Source organism: Trichogramma pretiosum, unplaced genomic scaffold (genome assembly GCF_000599845.2).
Source record: "Trichogramma pretiosum strain Unisexual culture from Peru unplaced genomic scaffold, Tpre_2.0 scaffold7, whole genome shotgun sequence".
In the NCBI taxonomy this organism is placed as follows: Eukaryota; Metazoa; Arthropoda; class Insecta; order Hymenoptera; family Trichogrammatidae; genus Trichogramma; species Trichogramma pretiosum.
The window spans coordinates 1,857,554-1,882,854 of NW_019641639.1; the positions used below are offsets into that span (position 1 = coordinate 1,857,554).

General features: G+C 34.5%; 4 protein-coding genes across 6 annotated transcripts in view; 2 read left to right on the top strand and 2 right to left on the bottom strand.

The window, feature by feature from the left end:
• The first annotated feature begins 1,549 nt into the window (after positions 1-1,549).
• LOC106650144 (myosin-IA) lies at positions 1,550-13,367 on the top strand. The gene is made up of 15 exons (XM_014368004.2): positions 1,550-2,092; positions 8,069-8,175; positions 8,615-8,810; positions 9,271-9,490; positions 9,575-9,790; positions 9,873-10,076; positions 10,175-10,379; positions 10,446-10,615; positions 10,690-10,950; positions 11,029-11,273; positions 11,340-11,502; positions 11,575-11,907; positions 11,985-12,175; positions 12,243-12,491; positions 12,560-13,367. Exons 1-15 carry the CDS (start codon positions 2,001-2,003, stop codon positions 12,771-12,773), a joined length of 3,066 nt encoding a protein of 1,021 aa, XP_014223490.1. The 5' UTR covers positions 1,550-2,000; the 3' UTR covers positions 12,774-13,367.
• A 2-nt stretch (positions 13,368-13,369) lies between these two features.
• Positions 13,370-17,210, bottom strand: LOC106650152 (ubiquitin carboxyl-terminal hydrolase 5). Of its 2 annotated transcripts, none has more exons than XM_014368025.2 (13): positions 17,038-17,210; positions 16,610-16,729; positions 16,402-16,524; positions 16,147-16,332; positions 15,969-16,072; positions 15,358-15,885; positions 15,209-15,280; positions 14,951-15,107; positions 14,739-14,885; positions 14,510-14,682; positions 13,848-14,437; positions 13,653-13,762; positions 13,370-13,580 (listed from the first exon to the last, which is right to left on the bottom strand). In XM_014368025.2, the coding sequence occupies exons 2-13, from the start codon at positions 16,703-16,705 to the stop codon at positions 13,500-13,502; spliced, it is 2,367 nt and encodes a 788-aa protein (XP_014223511.1). In that variant the 5' UTR covers positions 16,706-16,729; positions 17,038-17,210; the 3' UTR covers positions 13,370-13,499. The 2 variants fall into 2 exon arrangements, with proteins under 2 accessions (XP_014223511.1, XP_014223502.1); XM_014368016.2 differs by having other exon boundaries at positions 17,008-17,210.
• Positions 17,211-17,931: 721 nt separating this feature from the next.
• On the top strand, positions 17,932-20,262 carry LOC106649428 (GTP-binding protein 128up). 2 transcript variants are annotated; one of them, XM_014366848.2, is made up of 3 exons: positions 17,932-18,151; positions 18,496-18,578; positions 18,654-20,262. In XM_014366848.2, the coding sequence occupies exon 3, from the start codon at positions 18,810-18,812 to the stop codon at positions 19,914-19,916; it is 1,107 nt and encodes a 368-aa protein (XP_014222334.1). In that variant the 5' UTR covers positions 17,932-18,151; positions 18,496-18,578; positions 18,654-18,809; the 3' UTR covers positions 19,917-20,262. The 2 variants fall into 2 exon arrangements, with proteins under 2 accessions (XP_014222334.1, XP_014222325.1); XM_014366839.2 differs by having other exon boundaries at positions 18,496-18,515.
• A 235-nt stretch (positions 20,263-20,497) lies between these two features.
• LOC106648583 overlaps positions 20,498-25,301 on the bottom strand; it is a 128,326-nt gene continuing 123,522 nt past the window's right edge. The window contains exons 12-15 of the mRNA XM_014365619.2: positions 25,042-25,248; positions 24,646-24,960; positions 23,319-24,570; positions 20,498-23,252 (exon numbers count right to left, since the gene is read on the bottom strand). Coding sequence (XP_014221105.1) covers positions 22,513-23,252; positions 23,319-24,570; positions 24,646-24,960; positions 25,042-25,248 — 2,514 coding nt within the window. The 3' untranslated portion in view covers positions 20,498-22,512. The remainder of the gene's footprint in view (positions 23,253-23,318; positions 24,571-24,645; positions 24,961-25,041; positions 25,249-25,301) is intronic.

A 25,301-nucleotide genomic window follows, 5' to 3' on the forward strand; every position in this document is an offset into this window, starting at 1 on the left:
ATGCTTCTACTTTAGAAGAATATCTGTCCATAAGCTAATAACGTTTATCTTCATCATTATTTTTTGTTCATTTTTATATCTTAAGAGTATTTACTGACCAAGTGTATAAGTTGATAAATATTGCATGCAATAAAATTAAGAGCCTGAAAAATGACAACCCGATATTCTTCCGTGAATGAAGTCTACTTTGCAAGTCTCAGCGCTCAAATTTGTTCAAATTTAGTTTCAGTCAAACTTACTTCAAGTGTGGACCAAATTTCATTTTTTTATTCAAGCAAAGCTCGTCCTATATCTCATTACATTAGATTGAGCGTCAAATTATCCCAATGGAACAGAAGGATTGAAAATATATGTAAAAAATGCATATGTATGCAACTTAGCGTACAAAAGAAAATTGTGAAAAAATTGGGAAAGATATAACTCGCGAGTAAGGAAAGTATTTTCATCATTTCAACAATTGCAATTAACACTATTTCGCCAACGCCATGTAGAGCAAACTTGGTCTGTATAGTATAATAAAATAATATAAAAGGTAAAAATGTAAAAATATATAGCCGTTGAAATTCGCACGCGACTGAAGCCCATTCTTGTATTAATTAAGTAACTAGTCTCCTCATCCATCCTCGTCACACTCTGTGCATTCACACCTTGGAACGAGGCATATAATACTCTGCGAGCAGTTGGTTTGCACTGTATACTTTGCTGCATGCGGATTCCGGAGTTTCGGTAGGTATAAGGCACTACAATGTGCTATGCAGACGTCACGCATACAGCTATAAGGCCTACACACATGCGAGCAGTGGGTATATAGCAGCTGTGGCTTGCGCGCAGAATACGCGCGTTTCTCGTCGCGGACACGCAGGCGCCGCTATATGAGTATAATTTGCCACACACATGCACGAATACAGTATAATCGGAATACGTGTAAAGTCAAAAATGTGAACTCTCGAGCTGCTTGAGAGGAAGATTTCACTGACATGGAGAGAAACGAAGAATTAGGCCTCGGACACAACGAACGGAAACTGTGTGAGAGAGAACGTTATCGTCCTGACAATATACTTGCGGGTATCGGACGCGATTCATGCTCGCGACAAGTGCCGTAGCACATACCATTTATGATAAACCGTGTAATGTTGCTGGCCAGTTACACTGCCTGTTTCACGCACCAAGTGATAAAGGAAATTGTGCCGGGTTAGTGCAGCAGCAGCAGCAGAAGCTCGAGCGACGAGTACGACGCGTTGGAGACGCGTTGGGTACTCGGCCATGTATTATTATGTGTGCGCGTATTAGGTGCGAGCGACGAGCCGACGAGCCCCGAAGCCAGTGCAAAGCGGCCGAGCGACTCGGCGCCGACGTCGGTTTTAGCAGCGCGCCTCAACTCGGAGTACACACATACAATATTATGCTCGAGTACAATACACGGCACATACTATCGCACACGCATGTATAGGCTGCAGACTCGTGTGTGCGTGCGAACGAGCGAGGCATCGGGCACATTCGCTCTCTCACGTATATACAGAGTCTATAGAGCGCGCCGCATCTCTCGCGCGATTCTTTGCTGGCGCGCGTTCGCCCGTTCGCCAGTACCTACACGGCCAAGGTACCGAGCGCGCCGTCCGACGCCTCCTAAGCAGTCGCCTCTGTCAGTGCCGCTCCGAACTCGCCACGATTAGCAGCGTCGCGATTCGCGAATTTATTGCTCGTTACCTTTCGGCGCATCGCGATCGAGTGATTAGCGAACCCGTAGCGCGCTACAAGTGTTTTATAGTCGGCTGTCGGCTCCGCATACAGTAAGAGCGCGCCAATACTTGCGTATCGTTAGTGACTGTCTACGCTGCGGCTTGGTGCGACTTGCTCTGGCTCTTTCTGTGATACTTTGCGTCGTTATATTGTGTCAACCTGTAATTGTGTGCTCCTGCCAACGACTCGTCGACTTTGGCCGATTGGACGGCTGACTTTGTTGGAACGGCGCTCGCTCGCAGACCAGTCAAACGGCCAAGATGATGTCGACGCACGAGGACGTGGGCATCGGGGATTTCGTCCTGCTCGACGAGATAAGCCACGAACGCGTTGTCGAGAATCTCCGCGTCAGGTAATACAATACCACATGCCGAATAGCACTCTGTACTATAAGCAGCATGTAGTATGGCAGTATACACGAGTTATACTTGGCCAAAGAAAGAATATGCTCGAGGCAGCACATATCTGAAATATAACATAAAGAATGCGGACTAGAACGTGTTTTCAAACAGGTGGATCGTGCAAACTTGCCAGAGCTTTGCACGGGAACTTTTCCTTGCTTTTCCGCTTTTCCAATGACTGCTAGCCACGAGCTAGCGTAGACTTACGTCGCACACACACTGCGGCTCACGTACGTTACAAATGTATACAAAAAAATAATACACGCATCATGCCCGCGCTCTTAGGTGCGCGAGGGCGTGGCTATTATATTTTTCGTGCACGCGCATCGTTATAAAGTGGCGTTTGCAAAATTGCGACGTAAGTAATTGTAATATCAAAGACGACGACCGCAGTGGTGGCCAATATATACAGGTGGTTAGACTCGGACTTTATCCACTACACACATACACGCGCACACTCGCATGCTGCGCGCTGGCAGACCAATAGCAACCAGCAGGGGTGCTTTTGATGCACGCACACACTTACACCCCCGCTTTGGTTCAAATCACGAGACGTATTCGTGTCAATGGGCCGCTTTGCTCGGCAAATCGATCTTCGGTACCGCTATATGCATTTCAAGTACGATACACGAGCTGATATATTGTAAAACACGACTGCTATCCATTTAGTCATATTTTACGTACAGCTTCAAGCCTCTTGTAGCGAGGAATAATATGCAGCAAACACCAATGAGTCTAGCAAGCGCATTCGAAGCTCCAAGTGTGTTTTAAAAGATCCCTAGCAGACATAATGCTTACGTGCATGATGCACGGCGTGAGTTACGGGCGGTCTGCCCGAAGCACACGAGGAACGAACGCACGGCTATTAAGGTTTTCTTTCTATATGCAGAAAGACGCAGCGTTCCTCCCTCGTATATTATAACTTTGCGGTTTCGTAGAGTATACCTACGCGTTCGACGTTTAGTATCGGACACCTTGCAATCAGTCTGCCCGCTATACCCTCTGCCCTATGATTAATTTCTTTACAGCTTTAGCTGTAATCGTTTCTAGCGTTATGCCTACGTCTTCATAAAAACCCGCACGCGCGAGTATAAAGAAAGACTCGTTGCTTTAAGGTAATCTTTTTTTTTTTATACATACCAGCGTAAGATAACGATTAGGAAATCTTTTTGAACCTTTAATCTCGCTGCTTTTTTCTTTTATAAATTATCAGACCAGATTGTCACTTCCGTCATTTTGTTTATGATAAAGTTGCGTTGAATATATATTGTTATTCCATTTCCACGTGAGTAAGTTTGAACAATAGGTACAAAAATTATAAATAAAAATGCGAGCTTAAAAAAATTATTTTATGCTAAGCTAAATAAAATTGTCTACCTGCTTTAACTCCATCATCGCTACGAAAGCGAACAACAAAAGCCGCGTCACACGCTCTATTATCTCTTATCTATTGAATTCTTATTCGTGCGACGCGTAAACTCGTTTGAAGTGGCATTGAAAGTCGCGAGAACACCCCTTGACATGTACATTTTCTGTAAGCGCGCGTGCCTCGTGCGTAATAATATACGCACTGCGTCTACATAAACATTCCACTCTCTCGCGCTTACATGTATGCACCATGTGCAAATGTATAGATAGACGGCAAAAAAGTTCAAAGAGAAGCTCATTGGAGTCTCGCGTCTGCTGCATGCGAAGACGCGCTAAAAAACGACTAAAAGCTCTGCAGTTTAAAACAGCCGACACAAAGCGTACAGATTCGAGTGCTCGCGTGCACGCATTTTCAAATACTCTCAAGTAAATGCACAACCGAAAGCAGCGGACGGCTCGCGAGTACTCAATTATTTTCCGCAAAATTTCGGACATATTTTTTTCGTTCTACTTATAACTGGCTCGCGCAGAGAAAGAGTAATCGCGTGTCACACTAGTAACTGTAAACTCTTATTAGCATATGGTCTACAACAATTTGCACTCAGGTGCGTAATCGCGCTTTGAAAAGGCTATAGAAAAGACTCACAAACTTATGTCGCAGCTTTTCCTAGACGGAGCGACCGCCGGAGGTAAAATAATCATGAATCGTTTGCATACGTAACGCCAATGCTGCTGTTATATGTGTGCATATATGAAATAAATGACATAAGCGCGATAAAAAAAGGTACGATGATTAATCCCTCGCTCTCTCAGCAAATAGCCATGTTATATGAATCACGAATTCTTTAATGCACATAGCTCGCGAAATAAGTCGACTTTTTTCAGCTACGAGAAACGTTAACGGTTGCCTCTTGTTTGAGTGTTCAGCTAATGCCTGTTCAATGTATTAACTGACCAGAAAATTGTTGCTCGCGACCTTACGAGAATGTTTGGAAATGTTAGTCGTCTCTTCGCAGCTTCAATATTCCCTGTAACTTTTCGAATCGGTTATTATAGTGTACTTTCTGTCAAATCTATAACGTATACAAATAATATGCGTTTAAGACGCAATATTTTCAATATTCAAAGGTCATTTAAAAAAATACTATACTTGCAATATTTTAAATTTATGGTCCCGTCGAATAAAACATATTTTTACATATTCAATGGGGAATATGATGGCAATGACGATGATTAATATTTTATTATATGCGAGAACTTTCCTTATCTATTCATCGAATGAGTCATCTCGAATATTTACTTAATTTAGAAGAAAAATCATGTCCGTTGTGTCTTAAACGTACGTACATTTTTCTCTCGTCTAAAAGCTCTATACACCCACGCCTTCTGGTCGCAATAACATTGTTTTTTCATTCCCAAAAAGAAATGACATCCACGTGGTTTGGAATATATTTCGTTGTGCGTCCTCTAGTGCGTCACCGGCCTTCACTTTGGTTTATTTTCAAAAAAATCTCTCAGCATTTTTACAGTTTCAAAATAAAAAGATATAATATTACACACTCCGAACGCTTCTGTTAATTTTCTATACTTTTGAGTTTGTATCTGATCTGTGCTATTGTATGAATCACGAACGGCTTTGCGCAACTGTGATGTCACCACGCGAGGCCCTCGAGGCAATGATCGTCTGAATTCCAATTCGATCTGCGCATTATTTTTTTTCGTTGCAATGCGCCATGAAATTGTAAGTTTTAGGGTGTACGGCCGTTACATAATCAGATATTATATTCCAATACGGTCATCTAGCTATATCTAACCATTCACTTTTTTTATGAATTTTAACATGAACTTATTTGACAATACCAATTGAATGCAATATCAAATAAAAATATCATTAGAATCATAATCAAATATAATATAATATTATGATCAAATATAATGATACTGTTTAGTTGTTTTATCAGATAATTTACCATTTCTTACTTATAAAAAAAATTTACATTTACGCCAATAAAGATAAACGAAGAAAAATTATTCAAACTTTTCAACGAGCAGTGAGAAGCAAAACACCAAACTACTTTGCTCATTAAGGTCATCGGGTAGCATACTAGCGGCTACTTTAAATTTAAAAAAATCATAATTAAAAATGTATTACTTTTAAAGTGATTTCAAACGACATTCAAAAAAAGCAAATGATACTTTTTTCAAACGGTTAAAAGTCTCAAAAATTTACGTGGTATACAAATGGTCATCTAACTAACAACATTACGCGTTAGCGCACGTATGTAATTTCGTTCAATTGTTCACTTGAGTTGATTACATATTAGTATCCTGCTGTCACTTCAGCTGTTGGTTTTACTCTCCTTCACAATATGATTCACGGCTACATTGCCACTTCTGCTGGAGCGTTCTAGTATTTCAACGCACATCAATTGTCTCATAAAATAAGCCTGCTCCTTTTTTCTACTTCAAAATCTAGCTTCAGCACTGTCATTTTACGCTAGTACTAATTTCTTTCTTTCGCCCGAGAAACCTGAAACACCAACCCATTTTTAAGGAAATTAAAGCTTAATGGAAAATCTCACACTGCATTCTACAACACACAATGAAGTTCCGCAATAGATAGTTGCATTATACAGTGTAGACTTATTAAATAGTACCCCTGTCTTGATATTCATGTATAATGAGTAAAAGCTGGTCTAGGCTACTGACAGGTAAACAAGAGATTAAATCTAGATTACACTGACATTAACTCGATTCGCGTACAAACATGGAGTCGTATAATTTTCAAATTTGGCATTTTATTCGTGTCTTATTGATTCATACATTTTTAATCCACGAACGCTTCATGTGCACTCTTCACTTGTCTTTTGCGAAATTTCTTCACAGCGCATGTTTTTTTCTCGTTACGTAGATAGAGCAAATGGAACTCTCTTCTCTCGATTACTCAATGGCTGATTATGTCCGTGAGAGATCATTCCGCTATATAAGTGTGTGAATAATGCCAGGAAACTCATCAGCAGTCGCTAGCAAGTGATTCCTTGGTATACTTTTGTCTATGTTGAATCTCGAATTGTTTAATAAAAATCGATTTAAAAGATTTTTGTCTTAAATTCAAAAAACATCTAACTGAGCATACGAAAATCTTGGGTATTTCGCCTTTGATACTTTTTAATTGGCGCGATAAATGATTTTATTCGATGACATGTTCAATTCTCAAGTTGAAGTGGCAGATGTGGATTTTTCGGTCGACTATATCGTCATAGTTATCGCGGAAAATTTAATCGTACGATTTTTGCAATGCTCTCAAACAATTATTTGGTAAATCTTTCTTCACAGCTAAAACACATAAACGAAGGAAATTTCGAAAATTACGTCAATCACGCGAGAATTGCATTTTTTGTGTTTTTCATATCTGATCGATGCGAAAGCATATTTCATCCAACTGCTCTACATTGCTGCGCTGCAACACAATAACAAATTGCGCTTAGCAGACCGCACGATTTTCCGGTATAAGTATCGGCTATTACGGCAGCCATGCAGATGGTTAGAGCTTTTTCTCTCTACACCACTTTCTCCACGCCTATTATTATTACAGCACACCGAACGTCTTGCTGTTTGCAGCAAAGACCTCAGGTTTACAGCTACTACACTCGTTGCACTATCAAATGCCAATATAAGAGAGTAAAAATATCTACACATCTCATGCGCTTATACGATGTTTTTTCGCCTCCCGTGTTTTGTTATCGTGTATTACAAGTGATTTCGCCTCGTACTTTCTTCGTTTTTGCCGCGAGACTTTGATTTCACGCGATGCTCGATTTAATTGCAATACACAGTAGTATCGTGTACATAAAAAGTGAAAGTATTTTTATGTATCTACATAAATATCTCTACACTTTGTTGCACTCAATCCTGATGGTCGCATATCGTTCAATGCTACTTATAACGACGAGGAAATATAATTTTTACATTTGTGCAAGATCGAGTACTTTCCTTTTTTACCGCTACAAGACGATAATAAATTCACATTGAGGTTTGAATTTATTGAAAATCATCGTTTACTCTTTCTATTTTATATCAACAACGTTAAATTACGATTTTGAAAGGATATTCCTTGTTAAAAATGTACATTTAACAAGCCGTAAAAGTAAAAACTTAAACGATAAAAAAAAATTAACAAATAAACGTTCATTCTCATTTGTTAATTATAGTGACGCCTTTTAAATTTCTATACTAATAAGTAAAATTTGTCACTTCAAGACAAAACTAATGTTAATAATAATTATGTTGATGCGTTATATTGAGTTCAAAAATACAATATCGAAATATAACATTGAATTAACTGTAAATCGGTACTAAACTAAATATTTTGATAAGAGAAGAATGAAGTATGCCATTTAAAAACACAGTGATTAATACCTTCCAAGTTTTTAAAGCGACAAGTTTTCAAAGGAGTTTTAACAATTACAACTGCATTTATAATAAATATTTATTTTTGGTTCATAATGTATCATTAGTAATTAATCCACTGATTTTGATGTACTGATTTTTATTTGCAGATTCAATGGAGGAAAAATTTACACCTACATTGGAGAAGTTTGCGTCAGTGTTAATCCATACAGGAGTACGAATATATATAATTCCGAATATGTTGAAAAATACAAAGGTAATATTTTTATTCATGGCATTGGGGTTAAAAGTATTTTATACAAATTTTCTTTATTCCCAATTTTGAGAAAAAGTGTAGTGACGTGGTACTTGAAGAAGTAGGTAAATTAATTTGAGACTTCAAATGTACATCTCGTTCCACCATTGAAAAAATTAAGAAAAAAGGAAGTCAATTACATAAACGATGGCCAATCGCTCATGCCAAAAAAACTTTCGTTACTCAAGCATAATAAACATAAGTTGCTAGAGCGTACCTATTATCGGAAAAAGTGAAATAAATCCTAGAAAATACAACTTGAAATCGAGTAATTTCTGTACCGTCAAAATGCTAATTGAGATTGGGAATGAATTTTTTCTTAAAATTTAAAAATTTTAAAACAATCATTGATAAGGTTAAAAATGAGAACTTTTTTACGCTATGCTCGGGAATTTTGCAGATAGAGAAATGTTCGAGAATCCACCGCATATATTTGCGATTGCGGACGCCGTACACAAGGAGATGAAGCAGCAGGGCCGCGACACGTGCATTGTCATAAGCGGTGAATCGGGATCGGGCAAAACCGAGGCCAGCAAGATCATCATGAAATACATCGCCGCTGTCACGAATCTTGAAGGTCAACAGGAAATAGAAAGGTAGAACCAATGCGGACTTTTCGTAATTCTGAAAAATGATTTAGTTTCTGACTTCCAAATCATCCATTCGATGATTAGCAACAAAAAGGTTCTCGCGATGTAAACATGGTTTCACAAAAATTGAAAAAAGTAAACTTTAATGAGAGAAGGAAAATTAAAACACAATACATTCCTATTGACAGGCTGAAAAATAAAACAAAAGATCACGTATTTACGCTACTCACGCTTAACGCTTGTTGCAAGGACAGACTAGCCTTCATACAGTTATGCGGCATACATAATGCGTGCGATGCAAGCCACAAATTTGCGTATACGTTAAATACATTATCGCTGTTTATGATCATTCGAATCGCGTTGGAGACGTTTGGTTTGGCACACTTACTCACAGCTAACTTTATAGTTATCACGACCGCAGTAGAGATATTGGCAAAAAATTTACTCGGTACTTGCATTTTTTCAGAGTGAAAAATATCCTCATACAATCCAATTCCATCTTGGAGGCATTTGGAAACGCTAAAACAACCAGAAACGATAATTCATCAAGATTCGGAAAGTATATGGATATCAATTTCGATTTCAAAGGCGATCCGATTGGGGGAGACGTCACAAATTATCTGCTGGAAAAATCGAGAGTAGTTTATCAACAAAAGGGTGAAAGGAATTTTCATTGTTTCTACCAGGTAGTTATTATTCTTTGTTATAATCTTATAACAACTTCATAATATGTAACTATGCAACATTTTGATCTATTTTCCTTACTTCAGCTCATCAATGGCTGCAACGAATCTGATCTAAAGTCAATGCGATTAGTGAGAGACCCTTCGAGTTACAACTACATTAAAAATAGTTCGGGTAACAATCAAACGACGTCGGTCGATAAAAGCGATTATAAAGCAGTCGTTAATGCCATGTCCACACTTGGATTTACGCAAATGGAAAGTCAAACTATCTGGAACATCGTTGCTGGAGTACTGCACTTGGTAAGCTTACTTATTTATCTTATATTAAAATCAGCACAAAAATAATACGACAAGTAACGACATGACATATTTTAACTTTAAGGGTAACATAACGTTCTCTCTTAATGAAGATAAAGTTAATATAAACGACGATAAACCACTGAAAGATGCGGCGCACTTGCTAGCCGTTGATCCGTCAGATCTTCGAGCGGCGCTTATTCAAAGAGTAATTGCCGCAGGCGGTGAAGTTATGCAAAAGACTCATACTTTGGTCGAAGCTGAGTATGGACGAGACGCCTTGGCAAAGGTACTAATTTTTTCTAAAGCTTTTACTCATGATACAGGATATGCAATTAGTTAGTACACATGAATAGTAACTGCAATCAACTTTTTTTTCTTCAACAGGCAGTTTATGACAGATTATTCACCTGGATAGTATCTAGAATAAATGGGACGATAAACGTAACTTCTAATAATCTTTATAAACATCAACGTTACCGTACTTTAATCGGTGTATTGGATATTTACGGTTTTGAAATTTTTGATTCAAACAGTTTTGAACAGTTTTGCATTAATTATTGCAATGAAAAACTGCAGCAACTTTTTATCGGTTAGTCAATATAAACTTGAAAATTTTGATTTTCAAATTGTATACAATAATTAATGTTTTTTTCAGAGCTGGTTTTGAAACAAGAACAAGAAGAATACAATAGAGAAGGTATTGCTTGGCAAAATATCGAATATTTCAACAATCAAATCATTTGCAGCCTCGTTGAACAAAGTCATAAAGGAATGATTTCTATTATGGACGAAGCTTGTCTGAACGTTGGTAAAGTGACCGATGAAGTAAGTAAACAAAAATTGTTAAATCAAAACGTTTCTATTAAAGCATTGGGTTATTGAAGAAAATTGACTTCTAGATGCTCCTAGAAGCTATGGATAAAAAGTTGGTAAATCACCATCATTACACATCTCGGCAATTAAAACCGATGGACAAAGAATTAAAACACAAAACGCAATTTAGAATAAAACATTACGCGGGTGATGTTGTTTATAATATAAGTGGATTTTTGGACAAAAACAAAGACACTCTTTTTCAAGATTTCAAACGTTTACTTTTTAAAAGTCGAAATCCAATAATTGAAAAAATGTGGCCTGAAGGCGCTCAAGATATTACAAAGGTATGAGCAATTATTGCAAGGTATTTATCTCGAATGAAAAAATTTAAATTATAACTAATTTTTATATCGATACTGCAGACAACGAAACGACCGCTTACTGCTGGAACATTGTTCAAAAACTCAATGATTGAACTTATTAAGAATCTGACTAGCAAAGAACCTTTTTATGTGCGCTGCATTAAACCAAATGAAGTCAAGTCTCCTGTGGTATTCGACGAGGAACGAGTAACCCATCAAGTTAGATATCTTGGACTTGTAGAAAATATTTTAGTTAGGCGAGCTGGTTTCGCTTATAGGCAACGTTACGACAAATTCTTGAAAAGGTATTTCTGATTTTATTTTCCATTTTAATTTTGTAAACTTTGATAAATTAAACTTTCAATTTCTAGATATAAAATGATTTCTCAATATACGTGGCCCAACTTTCGAGGAAAAACTGCAATGGATGGCGTGAAAATGATGATGGACGATAAAGGTTTCTCAAACGATGTTCAGTATGGTCATTCAAAAATTTTTATTCGTTCGCCAAGAACACTTTTTGCACTTGAAAAAGTAAGAAAAATCAATGTTTTATTGACATCTTATGGTTCTAAGAACATTTTATATCAAACTTTACTTTTATAGGCCCGCAGTGACTTAATTCCTAGCATCGTAATATTGATTCAAAAAACTGTACGTGGTTTCTTAGCTCGGCGATATTTCAGGCGACTTAAAGCTGCATACGTTATTGGTCAGTATTATCGTCAGTATAAGAGACGATCTTACATCGTTGATTTGAGAAATACATTCATAGATGCGAAGAATATGCGAGATTATGGTAAACGGCTTACATGGCCCAAAGAAAATTTCGCTGTGAGATCAGTTGTGCCTTTGTTAAAAATGATGTATGCTAGATGGTACAGTTGGATGATACTCAGAAGGATACCTAAAGAAGATTGGCCACAATTACGACTGAAGGTTACAAAAGCATGATTGCATGAGACGATTTTTGGTGAAACTTTTGTTAATGGTTAAAAATATGTTGTACATTTTAGATGTCAGCAGCGTCAGTATTAAGAGGAAAACGTCAACATTACGGACAAGACAGACGTTGGGATGGTAACTACCTGTCGCAATTCAGTGAAAATTCGCACAATGATATCTTTAATACTTCGATGAATAATTTGAAAAATGCAGACCACTTTAAACAAATTCTGTTCAGTGCCTTTATTAAAAAAACCAACAAGTGAGTTACTAAACGCGGATATTTTACTTTTAAAATCAGAAATGATACTCATTTCACATTTTTTCAGATTTAACAAACAAGCCGACCGAGTTATGGTTGTAACAGAGCAGGCTTTATATAAATTAGAAAATACTAAATTTAAAAATATGAAAAAAGTTATGAACATAGCAGAAATCACTGGTCTCAGCGTATCCCCGGGAAAAGACCAATTAATTATTATTCACTCTAACCATGGAAATGATGTTATAGCTTCAATTATGACGACAGAAGATAAAGTTGGAGAACTTGTTGGGATTTTAAGCAATTCGTATTACAGGTGCGCTATCTTTACAAAGTAAATTATTGCGTACTAAAAACAAACTAAAATAATCGATTTTTTTCCAGTATACGCAAATCTGATTTGCAAGTTACGGTTGATGTAAAATTCAAGTGCATGCTTGGAAATAAGCGAAAAATTCTGAGAATTGAAGTTGTTCCAGAAATGACCGAGCCTGGTTTTAAGAAAGATGGAGATAATATTATTTACGCAATACCCCCGTCAGTCGGTATCATTGATGACACATCTAACAATAAAACAAGAATCAAAACAGTGGGCTAATTGTTCGTCTTCGTAATTGATAGTTGTAGTAGAAAATGTTGAAGATATTTATATAAATATCATTTTTGTAATATATGCCTGAATATTTTTTTTAAAAAATTTTTAAATAATTATTATTTATGATTAATTAGTATATTACTGTACAAGGATACGTATAGAGATAAAATTAATTTTTAGAATCTGTATTTATTTATGAACAACGAAAAATCCGTATTAGTAATATTCCCACTAATTTTTTTGAATATTACAAAAGTAACGTTTGATGTTATATTTAATATGTTAAAAAAATGACAAGTATAACATTAAGTTTAAATACAAAATAAATAAATTATTCTCTTCTTGTTACAGATACATTTTTCTTGTCTTTTAAGAATAATTATAATGCAAAAATAAGAGATTCAATACATATTGATATTTTCCTTATTGTAAATACATTTTGTTGCGAAAATTTTTATCATCAAGTATGCATCAATTCTGTGATTATCACCGAACATTTTTTGCTATCTTGTAATATGTTTTAAATTAAAGTACTTAACATATATCTATGACAATACATTGTAAATTTGTGCCATTAAACAAGATGAAAGAAAGCTATATATTATCAAATTTTTATTTCAGTAATATTTACATTGTTATTTTTAATTTTTAAATTAAGAAAAACTTGAAAAGATATGCTGTTGACTTTATCATTATAAGAAAATTTACCAAAAATTTTTACAAAAGGTATTACTCTGTGTCAAAATCGTCCATACGTTTGTATAAGTAAATGTACCCAAGTTCTTTTGCCGGTTTCTCAGCTACAAATACCTTTAAAATAAGTTATGAGTGATAAATATCAAATAACCATTTTTCAGTAAATATTATTTTCAGACACCTTACCTTTTCATCATTATAAAGAATCCATTTCTTGTTTTCCAATAAATAACAAACGTAATGTCCGACCATAGTTGAAGTACCCATGTGCGTAATGAATCCCATTAATTTGTATACTTGAGATGCGAAAGTAATTATTTTAATACACCAGGTTATATTTGTAGTACAAACAAATCAAAAATTTGTAATAACGAAACTTACGTCCTTTTCCAGTCTTAAATTTCGGTTCCGCAGGTATTTCAACTTCCATGCCCATACTATCAAGTTCATTTATGTGACTAAAAGCCCAATCTGCAGCACGCTCTAATATATTATTTGTTTCTTTCAGGGCTTTTGCTGCTTGCTCTTTGGTGAACCCCATATTCATCAACATTTCTACATGTTCTTGAATGGGAGTAAAAGTTACAGATTCTTTTTTAGCATCAATTCCCGGAGGTACAAATGTATCAGAAAAGTCGCTATCAGATATATGTTCCATAAGCCATTGTGTAGCTGGTTCAAGTCCTCGATTTTCGGTGAAATATAAAGCTCGCTTGCAAGCTTCTATAGGGAAACCCATTTCAGTTAATTGGCCAAGTAAAATCTGATCATAAACTGGTGCAGGTGCTTGTGATGCTTCTGGTAGTAATTCTTCACCCTCTTGTAAGCCATTACCCCTAAGATGTTCTAAGTCTAGAACTTCAGGCATATCAATAGCAACATCCAATTTAACGCAAGTCCAATCTTCTTCCATTGTGAATTTTTTCAAATGTATAAGAAGATAAGGAGGAAAGGAAGCTAATCTAGTTGTTCTAAAAAATAAAAGTATTTTGTGAAATCATAAAATCTCTATAAAAAGTTAGTGTTGAAGATTTTATGCATACTTAGATGCAGTAGTTTTATCTTGTAATGCAGAGCTATAAAACTGCTCTACAGATTCAGAAGCAGCAAATTTTTCCAAGCAAGATTCCAGTTCTATTTTTGCTCTCACTGGATTTTGATTAATTGTATTTTTTCCTTGTGATTTTTTAATAGCTTCATATTCTTCAACCTCTTTCTGAATAAAAAAATAAAAGTTAATTTTTGTTGTGAATCATAGACTAATTAACTTACTTTATTTATTACAGCATCCATTGGTATAGGTAGAGGAAGTAAGTATTCTGGTCTATGTTGATACTTGACTTTTCCAGAACTACATTGATACCTTTCTTCGATTTGATACTTGAAGTAGTCTGCCAGATTATCATCAATAACGTTTCTCTGCAAAGTATATTTTATCTTAAAGTAAAGTTTATTTTTAAAATTATTAAAAGATTTAACTTTACATTCAACATATTAATTAAATGCAAAATGAATTCTTGAGCATCTTGCTGACGATTGGTTGAAAATTCAGGATGCCCTCTACCAATAAAAGTTCGAAACGTTCTGGGAGCAATTCCTTCGGGGTATTTTCCAGACAACAAACCAGAAGCTAATTTACCCCTACAACGGTGAAGGAACAGTAAAAATAAAATAATTAATTATGATCATTCAACACCTTTGCAATGAAAAGAAAGCAGAAAAGAAATACATTATTGTCTTACATTTGAATATTAAAATCTTCAGGAGCTTTATCAAAGTAGTTTTGAAAAATATTCTGACTCTGTGCAAAATATCTGATAAAAAAAATAACTTTACTACTAATGAATAAATTCAAAAAATAATTAAAATGTTATTAGAAGATAATACAAACTGTTCAACGAAATTTGGAATAGCAAAAATCATTTGCATTACACTGTTCAAGTAGCAGGAGCTTCCTAAGTTTATTAATCCAGCATGATTGGCATTACATGGTGATAACTGATTTGTTTGCTCTTGCTGGGCAATCCATTCACCAAACTTTTGATTTAAGTCTAATTCCAACTCAACCATTGATTTTTCAGTTTTCTCCATTTGAGTAATATTGATACCCCAGTGAGCTAAATGCACAGCCAGATTAGGGTCTTCAACCATGTCATCTTCATCGTATGAATATACGTCAGCTTTTCCATCTCTTGAAATGGTACCCAATTTGACAGCCAACGGATAATTAGTATTTTTATAATGCTCAACTGCATGATCATTGCCTCCAGTTCCATCATAGAATTTTCTTCCGCACAAAATTGATCCATCAGTCAAATTCAACCATAAATTATTTGTAAGATCACAGTTGATATTTTCACATTTCCAACCACTCGGTGGTATTTTTTTACCATTATTTAGTTGTAGTAAATTTGTATGCCTGCATAAATCAATTAGGTTTAGCCTCTATTCAAAGTAATAATCTATATAAACTCATAAATCTGAAAAAAAAATTGTTAATACTTGGTGGTTATTCTGGCTTCTCCATCCCATGTGCTCAGAGCTTCTTTTTCTGCAACTCTGAAGGCTGATTCAGCTTTCAAAATACCCTCAACACAAACTTGAACCTGTATAGAAAATGTAAAATAATAATAATGATACAAAAATCATATTATTTGCAAGAGAGTTCACTATAACTTACCACTTTTGGAAGTTTTTCAATATCATGAGGATAGGGAAAAGTGTGAATTTTCATATCAGTCACCACAACAATCTCATATTTTTCTTCATAACGAAATTGGGGAGAATCCGGATTAAAACCATCAGCAACTCCAATAGCTAATCGTGTAACTTTAGATTCAGGTCCATCTGATTGTTTTTCTATTGGCTATAATAATAAATATAATAAAGAATTTTTATATTGAAGATAAACAATTTTGCTGCAGCAAAAACTTACATGCTTGAATCTTTTAATATTTAAGAAAACATTATTTCCTGTTTTGGAGGTGTATAATTTCAAAAAATCCTTTGAAAATCCTTTGAAAGTTGTTAAGCATATAAACAAACCATCTGGACTTTCCTAAAAAAATTAATGATATAAACATAAAATAATGCAATAGTTAATGATAATGTAATAATATTAGTTAGAGTACAAGAATACATACGGGATTTTCGAAAGAGAAAATACATTCATCTTTATAAACTTTATCATTGGGGTTTGGTTGCTTTAATTTATGTAAAGAATTAGTTAATTCTTCCATTTTGTCTCAATGATAACTTGTGATCTGGAAAATTGTCAACAAAAGTTAAGAAATAAATCGACGCTCTCATCTAAGCATTGACTATAAATGGTGGGCGAAATGATGTCGCAAGTTAGCAAGTCTTTCTGCGAAAAATTTTCGTTTACATTTAGCAACGCATAACCTACAATACAAATGTCTAAAACAAAAATAGATGATCTACAGATTTTAGCTAAAACTTGACTAAGAATTTATTTTAAAGAAGACAGATTCAATTTAAGTTTTCAAAATATAATAGCGATAATGAAAATTGTTCTCAGTACCTAGTTAAATCGACAGGTAGTGATAACAACCTTGTACTGTCCCACTCAATACAAAAACATTTGCAATCAACGTACACACAGAATACAGCTCATAAATTTACGAAAAACGTTTTTTTTTCGCAAATCAACTGTTTTATCGATTAGAATGTCACGATCAGTCAGATTTTTGTTACAATCTCCTGTTCTGTCATGTCTTCTAAAGTCCAAACAATAGATCATCGAACATAGCGACAAACGTGAACCGCGAAATGTAAAAATACATTTTCTTAGACTTCTGATGAATATTTACTTTAATCGCTCTGTAATTAGTTTTTTATTAATATTCTAAGATATTTTAAGTTTAAAAAAAATTATCTGTAAAATACTCGAAAAAACAAAGTTGAAAATGGTATTTTTTACCATGGTTTCTTTTTTACACGTTCCCTTCAGAATATTTCATTTTCTGTACTATACGTAATGTCTAAATTTTAATTGAGTGTTATAATCATTTCGTTTCGAAAGCTTTCATGTAGTAATTCAGAAATTTTGAACATCGACATTAAAGAATTTTTATTATTATCATTAAATAACGTAATTTGTTTTAGTCTTATGATATGAATTGAAAATGATTTATGAGTATAATTCAAAAGTTTTTTAACTCTACTTTGAATTTAAGGGTCTCCTCACAGTCGCTTTTTCAAATTTTAAGAGAAGGAAGTAAATTTACTTATTCAATTTCTAAATCTTGCGTGTGGTATTTAGAAACAAGATTGTCGGTAATTTTTTATCTCGGCCGTAATATAAAAGCTTGAATATCAAAAAAGCAGCTAAACTTGTCACTGACAAGGTTTGTGACATTCCGGAATAACTATATACGCAGCCGGCGATTCGGCGTTTCCTGCTTTCTTTAGCTCGCTCCTATGTTGCCTTCGTCGCTCTCTCAGCTCGTTCATTTCACTTCAGGGAGGTCAACGGCTGGCCATGTGGCAGTAGTGGTCTTACAGTAGCTTGAATCGGTTAAACTCAATTTCACTTTAAAGTAATCTTTTACGTTATCATTTACAAAGTAATTCCATACGGAGTTATTTTAATACTTTTGTTCCATTCATTTTCTCTTCGACTTTTCGAGCTACTCAGGCCAACTAACAACTTTGGTTTCTGCAAGGTAATAATAAATTTTTTATTGATGTTTAGGTTATAGAACGGATTTTTCGTTATCCTTGAATATCTCTTCACATCATAATATTCGCTTCAAGAACTCATGTTAATATCATTTTTAAATAGGTTCTTTTTACGTTTCTTTCAATATTTATATATTTCAAAACTAATTAATCTTGGTATTTACACTTCTCATTGAACTTGCACATGATGACAAAAATACACCGTAGAATGAATAAGATGATTATTCTGTTACATGCACTACCAGCTGACGTATTTTAAAACCAATAGAATATAAACATGATAAGAATTAAAACCAAAACTAATGCTTTTGTATTTTGTATGTTACAGGTACATTCTGGATGATTGAGGTGAGAACGTGAAGCTTTAATTAAAATAGCATTAAAATATTCTTTGTTGATTGTGAATTAAATGTAAATAAACTTGTAAAACAATTTTTTATTTGAATAAAAGTGTTAGAAAATAACTCATTCATATTTTCATTGCAGTGCCATTTCCTTCATCAATTGATCGGCTAGTAAATTAGCAGACAGATGTCATAGTAATCTTATTGAATATTGAATTAACTGTTTCATAACAAAGATTAGTAGCTTAGCTGGACTCTGATATTATTTCATCTATAAGTAAAAAAGTAATTAATTACAATGAGTACCATATTGGAAAAAATAGCAGCTATTGAGGCTGAGATGGCAAGGACGCAAAAGAACAAAGCGACTGCTGGCCATTTAGGGTTGTTGAAAGCTAAACTTGCTAAGCTACGTCGTGAATTGATCACTCCAAAAGGAGGCGGCGGAGGTAGTGGTGAGCAAGGTTTTGAAGTTGCCAAAACTGGTGATGCCAGAATTGGATTCGTAGGCTTTCCATCAGTTGGGAAATCAACGTTACTAAGTACGCTTGCTGGGGTATACTCAGAGGTTGCGGCATATGAATTTACAACTTTAACTACAGTTCCTGGCTGCATTAAGTATAAGGGAGCTAAGATTCAATTGCTTGATCTTCCTGGTATCATTGAAGGTGCCAAAGATGGCAAAGGTAGAGGAAGACAAGTAATTGCTGTTGCAAGAACTTGCAGTTTAATATTTATAGTTCTTGATGTGCTTAAGCCTTTAGGTCACAAACGTTTGATAGAACATGAATTGGAAGGTTTTGGCATACGTTTGAACAAACAGCCTCCAAATATACACTTTAGAAAAAAAGATAAAGGAGGCATCAACTTACAAACAATGTGTACTCAGTCTGAACTGGATTTAGATACTGTTAGAACTATTTTATCAGAATATAAAATTCACAATGCTGATATTACTTTGAGGTATGATGCTACTTCTGATGATCTCATCGACGTTATTGAAGGTAATCGCATCTACATCCCTTGCATATACCTTCTTAACAAAATAGATCAAATAAGCATCGAAGAACTTGATGTAATTTATAAAATACCACACTGTGTTCCCATATCTGCTCATCATAAATGGAATTTTGATGATTTATTGGAGAAAATGTGGGAGTACTTGCATCTTGTTAGAATTTATACAAAACCAAAAGGTCAATTACCTGATTATAACTCACCAGTAGTTCTTAATAGTGAAAGACGAAGTGTAGAAGAGTTTTGCAATAAACTTCACAGAACTATTGCTAAAGAATTTAAGTACGCTCTTGTTTGGGGTTCTTCTGTAAAACATCAACCACAAAAAGTAGGAAAGGACCATGTTTTGAATGATGAAGATGTTGTGCAAATTGTTAAAAAAGTTTGATACTTTCTCAATTATAAAAAACTGTGGTACATGAACGTTTACATAATAAAACTTGAAGAAAAGTTTGCTCCATATAGTAATATCGCGCTGACTGTAGTTTTTATTGATACAAAATTTAGCTTGGTATAGTTTTTCTTCAAGTTAAGATTATACGAATATTCCTAATGAATAACCCAAAAATTGTTAAATTGAGAATTTTATTGTGAAAATAATTATTTTTCAAAATGATTCAGCAGCTACGTATCGTTTGAAATGAGCTTCATACTTCATCTTCGTGTTGAATGATTAATGCTTGGATTTCATAATTCAAAATTCTGTAAATAATAAAATATAACTCGATTCAAAATTTGGTGTAGTTTTTATTCATTCCTTCATGTACAAGGTACTTAAGTATAAGGTTTGATACAAAACAACAATTCATAGCAGTAATTTTTCAATTAAATTATTTTCTTTGAAATTCGAAATCAAGTGTGATTTAATTAATCTTTAATGCAAACAAACTTGTAAAATTTTAAAAAAGTAACATTTAATAAAACCATTATAGAATTCAAATTTTAACAAAATATTTCGAATAAGTGATAAATGAAAAATAATTTTTAATTTAAATTTTAATATTTTTTATTGTCATTATTGAATTTTACTAAAAATACAACAGAAGAAGAGAATTTTTGTCAAATGAATTACAAAATTTTAACTTGATTTATTGAAACTATAATTGTAATTGCTTAAAAATTATATTTACAAATATTTTTGTAATACAAAATAACTTCTAACTAGTTGCTGCATCGTACCTCATCACTGGGTAACTGATGTTAAATTTGTATGTGTAAGTGAATAAGCTTATCACAACAGAAAAATATTAAAAATTTAACGTTATTCTTAATTATTAATATTTTTGAAGAAAGTATTTTGTACAATACTGCCATTGCATTTATGAAAAGTACTGCATGATGGGTCATGGTATCGATTGATATATCTACATCTAAAATTTTTTTTACAGTACAATTCAACTAACATGAGAACACTCTTGTTTCAATGTTATGAAAATTATTTTGATGAATTGTACGTGCTTATGCTGCCAAATTATACACAAGGTTGCATTAGTTATAACAAAATTCTTACAGTCTTTTTACAAATAGAGATAAAGTTTTTGGTATTCATATCCAATTAGTTAACATTACTATATTCTTTAATAACAATTATACTAAGTGTTGAGACTCTGTGCCAATAGTATGTTATAACCGGTTTGCTAATTTAAAAACCTTAAAAGTTTCTAAAAGTTAATTTTAAACATTGCAAACAGTAAAAGAGATATAGTCGCGAATTTATAAAATTACACAAAAGTTATATACAATTTAAAGTATATTTGAAAAATATTTTTTAAATTTTCGAGAACAGATATTATCAGATCTAAAACAAGATATTTTACTAAGGCTTAATAATAAATCTCGAACGAAAAACGGCTTAACACGATTTGCTAAAAATAATACCAATTATATAATTCATTCTCATATTGAATGCGTTTTTAATTTCTAATCTCTACTTTATACAAAATATAGACCATTTGGTCTAAAAAATCTAACATACAATAAAGTATTAAATGATTTATAGAATGTTATTTTTTCGCAACTCGATTTACATTACAGTATAAAATGGAAGATTTTTTCAATGATTAAATCATATGTCCATATACAAAGCATCGTTGCTTTTATACAGTGAGTATAAATAACTTATTTGCATTAAAAAGATTTAGAAATTATAGACTAAAACCTTTGATATAGACTGATAACACAAGTACAACAGTGTGTTGATTTATATTCCTTTACGAGTAATGAATTCATACTTTCATTTTTTTTTAGAAATTCACAATAAACCGTTGAACAACGTACAAAATCCGAAACCGATAAAATTTTTTAATAATATATCAATGAACTGTAATCATCGACAAATACATTATAGAAATTTATACACCAGCGATCGAAAAAACGTATTGACCGGCATAAGTTTCTTCCCAATCTTGAGAGATTCTTAATAACCATTGTCCAGAATATTAACGCTTAAATGTACTTGCAACATTCAATTCAACATAAATTCATATAAAACGCCGCCTGATTTACATACTTTATTTTTACAACCATTCGGTATATTCCATCAGTGTCAAATGCCTCTATTATATTGAACAGAAAATTAATCGCATCGTTACTTGTTTTATTTTCTTACGAACGAAAATCTACATATTCATAGTACAACGATCTAGTTAATAGTGTTTATATAATAGATCATTTTGTTTCGTTTATTTATATTTTTCCATTTCCAATGACTGTATGAAGCTCCGTTGTTTGTGCTGTCAATACGAAATCTAACTGACTACATTTTTTAGTACCAGCAAAGTGATTTTCAAAATATCGTAATATAAATACGTTATAATAAATATTTCATAAAAGTAGAAAAAGCTTCAACGACTGGACAATACTATTTATACGAAAATTGGCTCGTGCGCATTTTTTATCGCAGCATTCGAAAACGCTACGGAAGTAAATAATGCCTCAATTTTATGAAAAACCGCAAGTTTAAATAATTCCTGGGCGATCCGGTATCATAATTTCATTTCCCAAAGTACAATATGAGCATCATTACTATTAGGATCTTTGAGAGAGTGTCCAGACTTTTGATTTTTGTCTTCTTTTGAAGAGACACCTACGTGCCTCCAGTTTACGTATCCTCGACCTCCCATAAGAGTTAGAACCGTGCGCTTCGGTTGATCTAATTGACTGGTTTTACTATTAGCTTGGGTTTTAATTGATTGATTATTCGCTGTTTTACTCATTGTTTTAGTATCTATGGGTGTACTTGTACTTTGGGGCGTTTGTGCTTCTATCTGTTGTTGTGGTTGTTGTGGTTGTTGATGTTGTTGATGCTGGTGTTGTTGCTGCTGCTGAAGTTGGAGTTGTTGTAACTCTTGTTGAGGTCCATTGCGACTTGCATTACTACTATTTCGTGACAATTTTCCTGCTTTTAGCGACAAATTTTCTTCGGAGCCAGATGATGTGTATAAAGAACTTGCATGAGAATCTACAGACCAGTTGGATAAATCTAGTGAACGTGGTCTCGTAATTTTCATTTTAAGACGTCGATCCAATGTACTGACTTTGTTAGGAATAGCAAGTTCCGGGTCTGAACGTCTCAAGGTTTCATAAACTGGATCGATAACGGCTCCGTTCTCATTATCATAATCCTTCAAATTCATCAAATCACCATAAAGTCCATACACATCGCAGTTTTCTCCAGAGCTTTGAGAACTGGACATGGAACTTGATAAAAATCCACCACCACAACCTATGAAAAAAAAGATTAATATTTCTTCATCATAAGAATTAATTGATAAATGTAAAAATACGTTACCTAAACCACGAGGTAAAGTTTTTGAGCCTCTGTATTCGTTTTCTTTGCTACGTTTTCTTCTCGACATAACTGGACTATTGGCAAGCTGTTGTTTAAATTTGATCATATTAGCTGACATGTTAGAAGCATTGGATGCATCGAGACTGGCTCTATCGCTTTTTTGCTGCTGTGCATGACCATTTTGCTCAGAAACGTCTTTGTTCCTCAGTTGAACTTGTTCTTCTTCGGGTTCTTCATCTTTAGGATAGCCCATGCTGCTCTTGCTCATATTTTGAATGGATAACAGGAAAGTAATAGGTCCAAAATGCGCGTGGTACGAAATATTAACTCTGCCACTAATAATCGGTACACCTTCCAATCTTGGTAATGGAATGGTTAAACTGATGCCAACATTAGTTCCAACCCACAGCAAACCTTTGCACGCCATAAGAGACGTTACAGTAACAGCAGATTGATTATTGTTGAGATTGTCGCCACTGTTGGAATTGCAGCTCCCTGATTTTGTGATACGAAGTACATTAGATGCAATATTGATGTCTTGCAAGTGCTTGAACGTCTCCGTGTGATACAGACAGACAGTACTCGAATTTTTTAGAGCAACCCAAAGACCAACTCCCGAATGAGCCATAAGTTTAACATTACCCACGTGTTCATGATGCGCATTGAAACTCTTTGTACTTTCGCCAGTCATAGCATTTAATACCCAGACTTTTTTTCCACAAGCGGCATAAACCGATGAGTTGATGGGCATTAGACACGCGACTGGATCGGTACCTAAGCCAATGATGGATGGTTCTTTAAGATTCCAGGCGCCATCGAAGTGTCTTTTAAACATTAGTAAGGTTCCTGTGCCCAAAGCAACGAAGATATTGTCATAGTGATACTTGATTTGCACAACAGGTCCGGATACAGGGTAACTGCCGAGTTCCTCTTGTTTTTCAGGCTCTGATGCTGTATAGATAATAATTTTACGCGAATCCGTGCCCATCCAAACAAGATCCCCAGCTAAACAAGACGAATCACTGCTAAACCCTTTAACAAATTCAACTGAAGCCACTCGTGTCTCAACAAGATCGAATGAAGTGACTTGTTTGAGGGTTGTGGCTGATGTTCCTGTGCCAGAGGTTTGATTAAAAACTGTTACATGAGTGGAAACACCGTCATCCGTACAAATCCAGAGATATGATTGATGTCGACCCCGTCGCCTAGTTGGCCTTGGATTTTGGGTTACGTAATAACAGCCACATCGAACCTACAGATTTATGAATAAACAATTAGATCTTTTTCGAAATTTTAGTATAAATTGACATTTCGAAAATATTCTTACTTCAGTTTGATGTGGAGAATGATATACGGACTGCGAAGTAACAAACAGAGGCATTTTTGTGGACGGTCTTTGTTCTTGTTCGGGTACCTCCCAGGAAGGTGAATTGTTTGGATCTAACGCTAACTGAGCTAGTCTTAACTCAGTTATCCAGTCTTTTTTAACTAATGGATTTTCTGTTTGGAACGTGTACATCTGACCTTGCTTAGTGACTAATTGCAAGCAACAACTATCGGCCCACATCATTTCCTCGTTCTTAACTTGTATAGATCCTTGTATCCCTTGCAAAATTTGTTTTATCACATCCTGTGTCATCCCCTGTGTTGATGTAAAATTTAATCGTTAGCTTTAAGTTGCAAGAAGTAAAGTATGATTTAACGTAATAAATGTATTTATTACCTCGTAAGATCCTTTTAACTGAGAAACTAAATCACTGATTCTAGACATGACTTCGTAATCGTGCATAAGATCGTTCATTTCAGCGCCAAGGATATCGGCTCCTGCTTGTCCACCCTCGCCATTGCGATCACTCTTTAAGCTACCCCCTTTATTCAATCCTGCGGTCAAAAGTCGGCTCAACGTTGGTGAAGTGCTCGTGTCTTGTATCTACAAATTTTTGACAATTAAATATTCAGTTCAATTAAAAAAACATCATCAAA

Bases quoted from the DNA above. Each gene is read 5' to 3' on its own strand.
- LOC106649428 (XM_014366848.2), top strand. From the start codon at position 18,810: ATGAGTACCATATTGGAAAAAATAGCAGCTATTGAGGCTGAGATGGCA.
- LOC106650152 (XM_014368025.2), bottom strand. From the start codon at position 16,705: ATGGAAGAATTAACTAATTCTTTACATAAATTAAAGCAACCAAACCCC. The intron at 14,683-14,738 runs GTAAGTTAATTA...TTTTTTATTCAG, and splicing joins TGGATGCTGTAATAAATAAA to AAAGAGGTTGAAGAATATGA. The intron at 14,438-14,509 runs GTATGCATAAAA...TTTATTTTTTAG, and splicing joins GATAAAACTACTGCATCTAA to AACAACTAGATTAGCTTCCT.
- LOC106650144 (XM_014368004.2), top strand. From the start codon at position 2,001: ATGATGTCGACGCACGAGGACGTGGGCATCGGGGATTTCGTCCTGCTC. The intron at 11,274-11,339 runs GTATTTCTGATT...TTCAATTTCTAG, and splicing joins TACGACAAATTCTTGAAAAG to ATATAAAATGATTTCTCAAT. The intron at 12,176-12,242 runs GTGAGTTACTAA...ACATTTTTTCAG, and splicing joins TTTATTAAAAAAACCAACAA to ATTTAACAAACAAGCCGACC.